Below are 15,140 nucleotides of genomic sequence, written 5' to 3'. Positions count from 1 at the left end.
CTTTCAATCTGTAAAATACTGCCTGTGCACTTTCAGTAATAATGATAAAAATGAAAAATCATTTATTTTTTCTCCTTAAAATATCATAACAAATAATGAAATTTAAAAGTACTTATGATTAAGGACAATTTCCAGGTAATTGAAATAATCCTAATATGTATATATATTAAGTCATACTCTTCATTAAGAACGAACTTTGACATCATTCGGAGTACGTACGAATGCATCACGGCTTAGTCTTTTTTCCTCATAAAAGAAGTTAGTTCATTTTAAAAATTAATTTTGATTCTTTTCAATTTTTGTCAGTTGTCAAGATGGAGAAACAACATCACTCCTCAAGTAGTTTTTTGCTAATTTGAAATTTTCAATGTTACTTGAACCTCAATAACTCCTGAAATATTTATGCAAAAGTCTTAGTATTGATAACAACTAATATCCGTTATTTAAAGATTCCAAATTGAACTTTGAAGCGAGTCTGAGTTCCTCAGATTAGCTAATTGTAACACCCCCACAATGTAAGGATAGGTGGAAGATTGAGTGATCCAAAGTACAAATTATAATATACGCAGAGAAGCACAAGAGCCAAGAGTTCCCTTCGTTCCTCCAAGATTATATCACTCTGGTGATTATAATCAAATATTCTAATTCAGTTTTGATATTTTTTCATATAACGTATTTTCCTTGAAAAGCTTTACACAGCTAAGCTAAATAATGCAAAGTTGTTTTTTTGTTTTGTTTTTTTCACAACAGTATTTATTCAAAGCGATCAGTTAATGCTCAAACTATAATATGACAGTAACATCAATAGTACCAACCCTAGGAGAATTTATGAAAGATTAATATTTTGAATTATGAAGTAAAATTGATACATTGTGGGATAATAACGATAGTGAATTAGGGCACTGTAAGTTATATTGCATATTAATTTACTACTACTATCTTTGCTATTTAATAAAGCCTAGAAGTGATAATGTACCTAAATATATTATGCACAACTTTTATACCTTCAAACATCGTTCAGGAAAGGAAAAGAGTCGAAGAGAAAGAGCGATGTTATTGTTGATGTACTTTGTAACCTACTTTTGTTTCTTTCAACTTGCTACTCTCTCAGCTTTTATTGAAAGTTAAAGAAAGGGTAAAATATATTATTAAAGCCAAACTAAATAAAATATAGCTGTCCATGAGTAAAATGTGTGTTACGTGACATGATCTTTCTAGAAGTTGACCGTTTTCAATGGAGAGAAACCCTATGCATCATATACATAAAAAAACTTTTAACCGTTTTAGTGAAGCAAAGTCGTGAATAATTACGATGAAAGGATGATGACTCAAAAATTAGAATCATCTTTGAGGTTCTCTAGCCTCAGTTCTAAAAGTCTGACAATGGTGTACCTGACGTTAATCAAAAGAGCTGACAAAAAGCTATAATTTGATATTGTTGTTGTTTTTTTGTTCGATCAAAACTTTGCAAACAACAAGCAAAACGGCAAAGAGTGTGGTATCTCCTCCACACATTAGTCGACAAGTGGACCCTGTTCTAAACAGGGGAAATGATGATTTGTTTTGGCTGTATCAAAAGCTCAGGTTGAGGGAACCTTCCAAATACACTGCTCAGGTCATGTTCCGGCGTAGTGGCTTCCAACCGTAGCAAGATATCTCTCTACTTCTTCAAGGCCAACGAAAAAGTCAACACGTACGTCTAATACAAGGACCTCATATAGCATGTCTTGCCAAGGATGAAGAGCACGTTCTCCAGTGATAACCATGTGTTTACCAAAGACGGCACCTTAGTCACACTTGTCCAAGAAGATGCAGCATTTCTGAAAGGAGAATGTGGTTGCTTTCTGGCAGGTAGGCTTCGGGCCTTCGTCCTCACCCAGCATGAATCCTTGGACTTTGTTGTTTGGTGTGTCTTGGAGGGAAAAACAAACAAGACTTCTCAGTCGAATGTCGATACCCTGAAGGACATGATCACAGAAGAGTGAAACAACTTGTCTTCAGACTTCATAAAGGCTTGATGTGCTTCTGTTTGTCATCGTATTGAAAACATCATTCACATTGGAGGGGGATTTATTTAATTTAAATGAATTTTTCTATTTTTTTACTTCCATTTTGGAACGCTGTAACACTCATCTGGATTCTCCAAACAAAAAACTGTATTTTAAAATTTTTTTAATGTATGCATAACCTTGAAGCATACTTAAAGGTTTTTTATACAATTTATTAATGGTGAGATATAGCTCAAAAAAGACATCTAACGAAAAACTCTCAGAATTTTTAATTTAAGCAATACTAAAATCCTTCATAGTAATTTATTCAATACTGTATAACATTATTGCTATTTAATATTTTAATCGTAGTTTTACATTTGTATTGATATAGGATACCCATTATTTATTCATAGAAGTAATTAAATTGGTCCAATATATATATATATGACGAGGGATAAACAAGAAATTGTATTCCTGTTCTTTTGTAAACGGAATCTATGACAAGTTTAGATATTTATATCTTGGAAACAATGAGATTTATATTGAGGAAAGTGTACTCATAAGAATTAATTTAGAAAACTATACCAAAAATTACAAAATCCAGGAGCTGTCTTCTGGATACCGACACAGTACAGCCATTATTTTTATCTCCGTGCCAGGTGTAGGCTCAAGGACACAAATAACTCAATATATATTTATTCTACAGAGCTGAATATGATGTAAACAAATTTGTACTAATGCGTGAATTTTAAATTGGTACGGGTTGTCTAATTAGGGTAATTGGGACTGGATTTATTCAGGAATAACCAACATTTTTATGATATAAATAATGTTTAGGTAAAGTAAATGAGAGCTGCTAGCTCGCAGGATATGGCCCCTTAGAGCAACTTTGTATTAGCAACATGGAAAGATAGTCCAATAAAAGTGCACTTAACATGATTGACTCCTTAAGGGCTTTCATTAAGTGGCCAACATGAAGAAAGAAATCTTCATCAATACTTGTGCAAGGTTTCTGTTGACAGGTTGGAGGCTGTGGTTGAAGCTGGGCGTGGTTTGTTTGAGTGATTGACTTCAAAATGGACCCTGTTGTGTAAGAGCAATATATTTGTAAATTGCTCAATTTGATTGGGGAAATAAATGGTTCTTTACTTGATCTAAAAAATTTCAGGATTTAAAATCACTATCTAGTATTAAAATGTATTAATTAGTTTATTTATAAAAAATATTAAATTATGAAATAGCTATGACGTAACAAGTGAAATGAGGGAATCGAAAGTTGATAACAAAATGCAAAGAGGTATTGCCTTGTTGTATGTATATAACCACAGCATGTTGCATTAAAGGGTTATGAGTTATTAATAGTATTGAAAACTCATTAGCAAATTTAATAAAATAGCAATTTAAAAAAATGATGGACATAAAAAAATTTGTGCATATGTATGTATAAGGGCCATTTTTATTCTAAAAAAATAATATTTTTTTAGAATATTTTTTATATAATGACCTTGTGTACAATAAAAATGAGGGTGAATCGTTTTGAGGGGGTTTAATCAACTTTTTTGAATTTTGAAATCCCAATCTCGGTAAAAGATGTTTCTGAATACGTAATGAACAATTTTAATATGTATTTTTTCATATCCAAATCGGTGTGTTGAAAAAAAAATCTTGAAATTGTTATTGAGCCCATTTTTTGGGGAGACTTACTTGAAATGAGCTTAAATTGTACATATGAATGTTAGGAAATAGCTATTTGGTGTATTTGCCTCCAGCATCAGTCCTGGTCTGCATCTAGGTCTTGAAGGAGGAGCAAGTGTGGACCAGGTAGTTCTTTGGCATATTGGTTATTTTCTTATTGAGGGAGGTAATCAGAGAGTCGTTGATGACATGATATGTTAGATCTATTTTAGCTTCTCACTTATCACAGAAAAACTAATCTAATGATCAAATTATTATTTGATTAATAATTTAGTCTGATGGGGGCCATTTTTCCTTACAAATTAAGTCATTGCAATACTCACTCCGCACTTTAACTACCTCTCTGAAAAATAACGAGGTTCTGAATTTGTTGCTAGATACAAGGGCGATTTCCTCTGATTTTTTGGATCCAAGGCAGTACAATTTCCTCTATCACCTTCAAGTAGATGGTGTCGTGGTGCAACACCATTCCAACTATTTAAATATAGTTTTTCTTATATTTAATGGAGCTGTTGCCATGATTCCAAAAAATTGATCAAGTTTGTTGATACAACAACGTTTCTTCTGGCAAAAAAAGGCACCATCAGACAGCTGTATCATAAAAAAGTTGTCGGGGAGTTATTCCCCAATTTGATGTTAACACCCTGTAAATAATTTCTTTTGTGACGATGATTTACTTATCCGTTCCCTGTATCGTAAAAACAAAATTACCTAAATAATTTTTAGGAAGATGAACTTTTTCTAAGGTATTGAAGATTATAAATATTTATTATTTAATAAAAAAATAGAATTTTTTTTGTTTAGCTCTTGATGCATCAAGATGAAAATAACACTATATTTGACAGAGTATTCAAAAATTTATAGGTCAGATCTCGTGCACGGTCATATTTCCTTATGCCATTTTGCTGAAAGGATACTTTTTAGAATAAAACCATGGCGAAAATATTCAAAATATTTTTTGAGATGATTCCCAATAATAACTTTAGGAAATAAAATCTTTACTTATTTGCTACGAACTAAAATGATTAATTATTGATTTATTAGTATTTAATTCCCTTCATTATGAAAATGCTTTAAAAATTACCTCAAACTGATATTTTCACCGTTTTAACAAAAATTGAGACAGTGGCACCATAAATAAATTAGAAAAAGAAAATATTTTTGACGAATGGAAGGAGTCAATCAGCTAATTATTGAGATTCAATGGACGATGTGAATTAATCAAGTTTGTTGGAGCTGTTATGTACCTGGTCAAGTCCTGATCACTTCTCCATCCCGAGTTCATCTCAAACTCTATAATAATCAGGATGTATTTGTCTTTGGAGTAGTTTAATAGAAAGTTACATATTATCGGAGCCTTAATTATAGTTTTTATTTGTTTCTGCATTGTGGTGATTGGGTAGAGTGTCCGTAAAGAAAAATAGGATTTGTCAAACTGGCTTATGGCAAGAAGGTAATTTGCAAAATGTCCTCAAACCCTTAGATCTATAAAAAAAAATTATAAGATACCAACTTGGACCTTTTTTCTTATAGGTTAAAAATACTTTTCAAATTTCTCCATGAATCAAATTTCTGACCATACTTGGAAATAATATTAAATAAATCCACTTAGTCTATACAATTATAATTTCAAATAAATTAAGGAATCTCCAAAGTACATTCTATTGTCTGGAAAATTGGGCATAAAATTTTATTTTATGCCATGACAAGTTCCCCAACAATACTTCTGACCAATTTTTCAAATACTTATTTTCAACCCACTCTAATATATATATTCTGTTTTTCAATTCATATTTTGTACCATTTATCATATGCTGGTAAAACTTTGCAAAGAATATACATTTTTGTATTTATAAACATCATGCATATTTTAAAATGCAGCCCATCTCTTGTTAAAATTATATTGATGTACGCTTGTGTTTATATTTAATCATATTTATATTATATTTACATAAACAAAAAGGCCATAGAATTTCAATAGTGCCTTTAAAATATTATAAAAATGAGACACATAGAACAATTCTAAAACCATTTCCTTTTTGGGGTACAATGAATAAAACACAACTACAAAAATGTTAAGAGGGTACTACTTTAAGAATTGAGAAGTGAACAACGCGCTTGGGAGAAATTATTATAGTTAACTGGAGAAGGAAAATAGACTTAATGTATGTGGACTTCAAAGACAATTCCTTGGTCAGATGAAGTAATTTTATCACTATAATGTTTACAATACAAACTCTTAGAGATTAATTTTCCTCAGAGAAGAACCCTTCTAAATTTTTTTATTATTTGTTTTAAAAATTACTCATAAAACTTAAAATAGAGATATAGACAAAAAACTTTTATTTATTGTGTCCTCCATTTTGGTAAAGTACTTTGTCCATACGATCCTGGAAAGAGGAACATGCCTTACCTCCATGGGATCAAGATTCCTGTCTACTCAAAGTTACTATTGCTATAGTTGAGTAAAGTTACTATGGTGAGTCCAGTAGACACTGGCTTCCAACACTCTTTATAGATAGTAAGCATATGGATTTTAATCTGGGGGATTCTGGAGGCCATATGTCAGGTAGCCAAAAATGATGTACATTGGTCTTCAACCATTCAAATGTTCTACGGCCTTTGTGTGTTAGTGTAGTGTCTTGCTGGAATGTTCAAGGCCTGCTAAGAGCCACAGTCTTTTTACAGAGTACCATAGTACATCATGAACATCATGGGTGATTTGAGCCCAACACTCAATACATAAGGATTCATTACATGGCATTCACTACTGATGACACCCTATGTCATATTAGAAGAAATGATTTTTGCTTTTGAAGACAGTAGGGAACATCTTGGCAGGTTCACCTATGAATTTGGCTGCTAAATGATCAATGTACAGTAATATTTTTCATTGGAAAAGAAACAAAGATAACCACCAGGGGATTTTAGAGAAGTAATAATTATCTTCCCATGGATAACTTTTTTGTCCCTCAATGTATCAGTGAGGAGATGAGGAAGCTCTAGGCAATAAGATGTAACGCCAAGAACATCAGAAATATCTTGGTAAATGGTTACTTTAATTACCTGGTGATCTTTTTCCACCTTAGTCATTGGAGAGCCTGAAGATGTTGTTACCGATCGTTAGAACACAGTCAAGAATCGTATGGTGCGTTTCTCATCATTCTGAGGCTTATGTTTCTTTCTGGTAGTATTGCCAGATTATTTCAATCTGTCTGTAATACGTTGGCAAGTTCAACTGTATATTGGAAGAAAGTAATAATGGCATGTTTCTTTGCTCTTATACATATTTATCAACTGTTTACTAAAAAAATCACATTAAGATAAAAATCTTAAAATATCTTAGTTATTGATTTGAGTCATGATGATGATTTCAAATGGTGATTTAAGATCATCAGGATTGATATAACCTTCAATGTACTTAATTAGTGTAACTCCATCAGACCAATTAAAAAAAAAATTCAGGGGTTAAAAAACTTACTTGAGTTTCAAGGACTGATAACTAACTTAATACTTTGCCTCTCTTTTTACAGCATAGCCACTCATAAGCCCCCACCAGATGTTTACCCATTTAAAAATACAATTTAAAGTATTTTTGCAGAGAAACATAAGAAATATGTGTATTTTGCAACGAGTAATTAGTTTTTTTCTACGTAGAAGGAAATTACATATTGAGTAAAAAGAAAGTAGGGGGTTTTGTTATTTTGTCGTCCTATGGGATTTAATTTGTTGCATGTTTGGATAAAACACAGGTTAATGTCAATAAAAAAAGATAATCGTTTAATTTACTACTCCCCTCAGTTCTCTGGGGGGACGATAAAAAAACTGCATTTTCTTCTACAAAATAAATGTTTAATAGAGGTGTATTCGAGAAGGGTAGACTCTACTGTACTTAAAAAAATGATATTTTTTCTGTGAAGAAAAAACCTTTTGTGCTTAGGATAATAAAAAAACTGTTCTTCACAAATGCTTCTTAAGATATTTTTGACGTGGTAGAGAATATATTTTTTTTTTAATGGTATTTTTGTATAAAAAATAAGATATTAAAAAGTATTCCTGGTTTAATATATGTTTTGTGAACAAAAAAGGGTAACCAAAACTTATAAGAGAAATTAATTACAATTTTATCCCTGTTATTTGTCGTTTACAAGGTTTTATAAAGCAACCAAAGGATAGCTGAAAAAAAAATCAAGTTTAAAAATTATGAAATTATATTTTTTTGCCTCGTTTTATTATATTTGGGTTAGTAGACAAGGGCCAATTTGAACCCTAAAGCTCAATTTTTTTTAAATTTAAATGTCTTGTATGCCTACAAAAATTTCTTAAGGAGTCTTTAACCTTGTGAAAATCAGATTTTAATCGTCATCATGTCCTTTAGTGTACATTATCCTATTCAAAAAAAACATTTTTTATATTGTAGTTTTATAGTGATTTAATTCTGTATATATAAAACTTACAATATTGTTCAGACAAGTACATGTTTTATTTTTACTTTCATTTTGTAAAAATTTCAAAACTAGGGAATAACTTTAAAAATAAGGATTTTTAACATCTTCAAGGCCCATGAGGCAGGGTTTCTAAAAACTCTAACCCCAGTACAAAATCATATTTTTGAGAGGGATAACTAAAAAAGTACAGAAAAATCAACAAAAAAATAAATCTTTTTTAAGCATTATAATGCCCTCCTCCTCAAAATATATTTTCTGTACAAGGCAATAAAAAACTGACCTTTCAAAAGATCCTTAGACAATTTTTGTTGTGATACAGTGATCAAGTCCATTCTAGTGTTAATACTTGTCTTAAAGTTATAAAACTGGTTAAAATAGGAAAAAATAAAGTTGAGTGATGTCATCAAGGATAAAACGTTTCAATTTTTAATACTGATATATAACAATGAAATGGACTGTACCGAGACTGAACGGGAGTCCTAAATAAAGACCAACACAGCACTATGTTTAGAATAATAAAATATTTTTACTTGTGTCATGTTTTGCATCATAATTAAAAGCAACGGTATATAGGGAGGTCATACCTAATATTTTTACTACATAAAGTAAACAAATTCGATTCAAAACAAGATAAAGCTTTATACAATGGCGTTAAAAATAAAAAATGCTGAACAATTCTTGATGCCAATGATTACCAATGATTTTATATTCAATTGGATAAAAGCTATTGTTATCAAAGTACATTAAAATGGCTGGATTTGTTCAATTAATTATAATTTTTATATCGATTAGGGACAAAAAAAGTAGGATAATTAAATACAAATATAAATTTATTTCCTCTGTAATACTTAATTTATTGTCTACGATATAGAAATAACGTTGTAAAACGATGAAATAGTACATTTTTATTACATGCTATAGTCTGATCGATAATAAAATTTGGCAATAGAGGGATAGATTTTTCATTGACAGTTAGGATTTTTATTTGTGCGTCCAATTTTTACATTCAATAGTTTTTTTTACTTTTTATGAAAAAGTATTTTTGATATTACAAAACACAGTTGTTTTGGCCTTTCAAAATGGTCAATATAAACAAAGGTGACGTCACATGAAGATGTTTTAAAGGCTATGTAAACACATAAATATGTTATAAACTAAAGAATCATTTATATGTATAATTATTAAAAGTACAATAATAGTTCCTATTGTGTATATAAAGCAAATAATAAATTTAAAAAAATCTTTATTGATGGCGGAAATAGCATTTGTTATTGTAGTTTTTCTAAGGTTTTATTATTATTCACAGGCCTACATACGAACATATTAAAGTATTTATATAATAGTATTGTATTCTAATTTATTTTTTACAAATATTGCAATTTTTATATGTAATTTAAATCTATTTACTTTTGTAAGGAACCCTCAAATTTTAAATTTTGTTATTTTTATTTTGCATGTTTAACAAAATGTGTATGTTTGTCAACGTCAAAAATTTTAAAACCCATGCATTCTTAATTTAAAATTTCTGGATTAATTTTATAAATAAAGGATACAATACTTAAATATTATATAGTCTATGCTACAAAAAGATTGTACAACTAGAAAAAATGGTCATAGGGAGAGATATACACTCTACTGAGTGCCCAATTAGCAGTCATTATTATCAAACATGAAAAAAAAAAAGTCATTTTTTCTTGTTAACAAGACATTTTCTTGGATTCACAAAACAATAAAAGAATAACAAAAATGTTGGTGAATTTGGAAAAATGAAACTACAAACTTTATTTTTGATTTTTTTAAATTTTATTTTGATCCTTCAAGGTGAAAAATAACACAAAATTTTAAAGATGTTGTAAAAAAGTATATAAAAACAATTTTTTGCTAAGAAAAAAAAATAAATAGTTGTAATGGTCATTTTCATATTTTCGACGTATTTACAAAAAGGAAGATATCCTTTAAATTCAAGGCCAAAAAAGAAATTTGAATTTAGATTAGTGTAAATGATAAAACCACATATTTATTTAATGAAAAGATCATTTATTTGTTCTAAAGAGCATCATGTTACTACTTTTGTGTTTTTTATTTAAAAATGTCTTATTCATACCTTTTAACAATGTTATAAACACAAATAGGCTCAATTTGAATGAGCTATTTTTTATTACAAAAATGAATTATTTAATGAAGTGTTGTTCCAAAATTGGATAAAGTTTGGCAAATAAAAACATATTTTGCTTCTTCTTTGTGAAAAATAGTTGTAGGATAATTTTTTTAAGTGCAAAATCACATTTATTAAAACATATGTTGTTATATATAATATACACATATTAAAGCAAATATCTCAGTTTTTCATGTATGATAAGGCCTTTTTCAAGGCACGTTTGAGTCATAATAATATACATTTATTTTTTTAATAATTTTTTTTTTTTGACATTATCAATTTTATAAATAGGGGTATAATTATGAAATATTATGTGATGACTTTTGTAACCACTGCTTTGATATTTTGATGAAAGTAATAACCAATTGAAATCTTTATATATAAATAATAATAATGTTAAAAATAAGTATGCAACTTAGTTTGACAACTTAAGTACTAATTAGTTTATTTTTTCATTGAAATACAAGTATATACATATTTTTCTTAGAAACCATGTTTATAACTTTTATTTATTTCCACGCAGTGCTGATGGAAATTTTGAGGTGACACTAGCCACAAAGGCCACACTCATGGCCTCAGGAAAAGTGGAGTGGAAGCCCCCTGCCATTTACCATTCCTCTTGTGAAATGGACGTTGAATATTTTCCATTTGACGAGCAGACATGCGTCATGAAATTCGGTTCGTGGACCTATGACGGCTATCAGGTAAGATTATTTCAGCCCATGATATATGTGTGGTTTATCTTTGAAATGGTCCCCAAAACTTAATTTAATTCCAAACAAAAACCTTTTTTTAAAAATAGTTATTCTATAAATGTGTTAAACCTTTCGATAGGGAAAAAATACTTACAAAATTCAAATTGGAATATCTCCTAAACAGTTTTTGTTTTTAAAAAAAACAACGAATTTCAAAATTGTAATTTGCACGTCAATGACTACTAAAATTAGTTATAAAAAAGTTAATAAATTTTTGAAAAGTGACATTTTTGTTATACGTACAGGGCTTTCATAATCACTAGCAATGGCGTTGCTAGTCCAACCCCCCACCCCCACCACCACCTTAAAAATCATATCTGATATCTCTAATTTTGATGTTATCACAAATGGAATCCAAATTTCGTCAAACAAATTATTCCGAAATTTAGCAAGTAGACATATAAAATAATCAAGCATTTTCCTATGATATTTTTTTGAGTCTCCAAGGGCATTAATCCCCCATTTTTGACCAAAATAGAACCTCTTTTTCTTTTTTCTTTTTATATATCTCTTCTCTTTTTCTTATTTCTTTGTATCTTTAAACATCTGTCTTTTGTCTTCCTTTCTTTTTCCTTCATTTTTTCTTTCTATTCACACCTGTAACGCAGGTACCCTTTTCTAGCATATGTATAGTATAAATCTATTTATTTAAGCTGTTATATAACAGTGTTGATCATTTTTAGGGCTATTTTGTAATGTTTACTCATACTTAATCAGAGCAATTAATTCTGACCAATTAAGAGAACATAAAAAAAAATTGCCTTGTCTCATTAGTCTAAACATAGCTAAACCATATCCAACAGAGACACATTATTTAGGGCATTTTCATGGTAAAAAGACTTTTAATGGAAAGTTTGTTTTGTTTTTATTTCTCTTATACCAAAAAGGCTAAGGTTTAAAAGTATACAAACAGTAATGGAATTGAACAAATATTTAATTCCCATTTTTTGTTGTTGGTATTTTTAAAAGAAAGACAATATTTGCTTTGATGGCCTTAAAAATTAAATTTAACTTTACAACAACAAAAACTACATCCACCTAAACATTGGAAAAGAGTATTAAAATTCGATACTGAATGTAAACATTTAAACCCAAGTTTCTGTTGTATTCTTTTTTTTACTTTTAAAAAAGCATGATTGGTAATTTCATATTTGAATTCGAAATATTTACATAAATATGGGTATCTATTTACAAATGGACAACTATGTCAAATACTAAGAAAGACTATTCTTCTAAAGACAAAGTTACAAAAACTCTTATTTTAATGAAATGAAAAATACTAGTCCAATAATTAAATAACTTATAATTATATTATAATGGTCTTTTTTCATTAGCAAATGAGATATTTTTAGAAAGACTTTAATCGGTATCTTCCTTTTACTAAATTAGTTACAAACAAATTGATCTACCAGTAAAGAGGAGCCCTTATATTTTATTCTTTTTGAGTATGTGTATGCACAATTCATATGATGTCATTAGGAGACATTGAAATCGTATAAATAAAGTGGATAATTTAGTCACTATGATTATTCGCAAGAGCAAATATGCCTATTACTCATTTAATGAGTCCTTATATTAAGACAATTCAAAGTGGTCCTTCAATTACATCCTGATGTTTTTAGCAGACACGGAGTAGTTGTTGGCGAGGTGATTCAACGATTTTGTATTTTCCTTCATAATCTTCTCCGTGCTCGACAGGAACTCCAGATTTCCAATTGTCCTCCAATTTTTGCTGTTTATGTGAGGTCTTCTTAATCTTTCTTCATCTTGGCCTCCTTAAAAAATAGGCTCCTGGTGCATCTCATAATGTTCATAATCCTTGTCACTCCCATATCAGCATCTAAGAGATCTTAGATGAGCTGCCTTTTGGTTTTTTTTTTTTTTTCACACACATGGTGACGAGATTACGAAATGTTTGTAATAGTAAGTCTAGGTATAACGAATAGCTGAACCAGACTGTCAAAAAATATTAACCAAACCTTCTTTTATGAATAAAAAATTATATTTACTAACAGTCCACGTGTTGCTGCCTAAAACTGTACATAATTCAAAATATTATTTTACTTACATTTAGTAGTTATATTCAAAAACTGTTTTATTTTTATTCAATACTTTTTTTTCATCAATTAATTTACTAACCAATAAAAACAATCAAACAATAACTTTAAAAATGAAATTATCCACCTATTGGAAAATATTTTTGAAGTTTACATTAATATGAAAAGTATAAAAATAATTAAATTATATAATGTCAATCAACTTTCTCTTTTTTTAAAAATACGTAGAATTACTTTCCATTAATTCATTCTTAGTAAATGAATTATTCATAAAATAAAAATATACTTAATCAATTCATTCATCAAATTGTAAAATTAGAAAAATAAGTAATTAATTAATATTGTTTATATAGTATTATAAAGAAATCTTAAAGTTTTTGCTAACACATTGAAACCTCAATCATGTAAACTAATTACTACATACGGGTTGGTACATTGAAATGTAAACACTTATTAATTCAATAATGAATGAAGGTTGAGTGAATGAAATTAAATTATATTTCAACATATTAGAGCATAAGCTTGCGTACAAGTGGAAAAATGACACTTGAACGTTTTTGACGAATTTCCATTTGCGCACTCCAAGTAGTTGGGTATCTCCAGGATCACCTTCTACGCCGTCAGCAAGCCCAAAACGTTGGAGACAAAGAAAGGTTATGCCAAAAGGCCAAACTGGATCCGGTGGAGTTAAAAAAAAAACAATCCAGGCCAATCCCCTCAAGTCCCTGAGGGCCATGTAAGATATCTCGGGATTTCAGAACAGAGTGTTCAGAGAGCTACAAAAGATGTGTGGAAGCAGCCTTGTGAGGGGTGAGATGCCACTTTTGACACAAGCAATGAAAGAAACCTATATCTGCAGTATCGAGATTCTTTTTGATACTGTTGGCCCCCTACAGCTCTGAAGCAAGCCCCTTGACTAGACCTTTTGGGTACATGTCGAGGAGAAGGCCTGCTGTGTCTATAATCCAAATACAGAGACCCTTAAAGCCACAGTCAGCCAGTATTTGTATGTCATGTCATAAGACTGCATCCTCAGTGGGTTCCAGGATGTCTGCTGCCGCATGGAAGGCATAATTGACGCTAACGGGGCTACATTAATTATTAAAAGAACTCAGACACATTTCTATTTATAGTATTGATTTTGTTTAAATTATGTTATTAATAAAATAAATTACATCTTGTTCAAGTCTAAAATTCAAAGTGTTTATATTTTAACTGACCACTCGGTAGATAAGAAAAAATAAGTGCATTCGAGATATAGAAGTTAATTCCTTTTCTTCCAAGGTACGATTTGCTTTTAACCCATAAAGCTTACATCTAAAGTAATACAGCAATGTTAACTTTTTTTTCTGTCTATATAAATGTTTGAATATTTGGATATATGATTAAAGTAAAACAATTCACCGGGTGCACTGTAAAAAAGCTCTCTGTATGTAAATCATAAGAACATTTTTCATATAACAAAAATAATGTAGTCATCTGAATTAAATATTGCTGGTGTGGGCATGTATATCAAAAGTACTGTATCTGATTTTTTTCTTATGTAGGTGATAATTAAAGATGGGATGTGTGTAAAGAAAAAAACTAAGTGTAGACATTTGAAAAGGAAAAACAATTCATGGGTGGGGTCTTTTTTTCTTTTTTGTTTATTATTGAATTACTTGTGGGTGTGTTGACATCTCCCTCTAAAAGAAGAATTATCCCCTATATTTGGTGTAAATAGATTTAAAAATCCATAATAAAATAAATAGGTATGAATTTGCATAAAATTTTAATATTGTCCCTGTACTAATGCTATTTAAAATTTAGAAGGTTATCCTTTTTTTCAGCCACCTCCCCCTTCTCCTTGTGCTCCCACCACTGTATACAGTCTAACTTTTGTATCATCGCACGCTAAAAAATGCGTATTTTTTCACTTGTTTTAGTATACAGACACTGTACAAAATGAAAGGAGGAATGCAAATTTTAGGAACAGAACTGGTGCTAAAATTAGTAAAAGTTTTTTGATCGTTACCGATACTTTTTCGATTAAAAGT

General features: G+C 29.8%; 1 protein-coding gene across 2 annotated transcripts in view; it reads left to right on the top strand.

Annotated features, from left to right (window-relative positions):
* LOC121121574 (acetylcholine receptor subunit alpha-like) overlaps positions 1 to 15,140 on the top strand; it is a 199,869-nt gene that overhangs the window by 95,353 nt on the left and 89,376 nt on the right. For both annotated transcript variants that reach the window (XM_040716538.2, XM_071889852.1), the window contains exon 4: positions 10,816 to 10,996. In XM_040716538.2, coding sequence (XP_040572472.1) covers positions 10,816 to 10,996 — 181 coding nt within the window. The remainder of the gene's footprint in view (positions 1 to 10,815; positions 10,997 to 15,140) is intronic.

The sequence above is a fragment of the Lepeophtheirus salmonis genome, chromosome 7 (assembly GCF_016086655.4).
Source record: "Lepeophtheirus salmonis chromosome 7, UVic_Lsal_1.4, whole genome shotgun sequence".
In the NCBI taxonomy this organism is placed as follows: Eukaryota; Metazoa; Arthropoda; class Copepoda; order Siphonostomatoida; family Caligidae; genus Lepeophtheirus; species Lepeophtheirus salmonis.
This window is presented reverse-complemented; position numbering and strand designations above follow the sequence as displayed.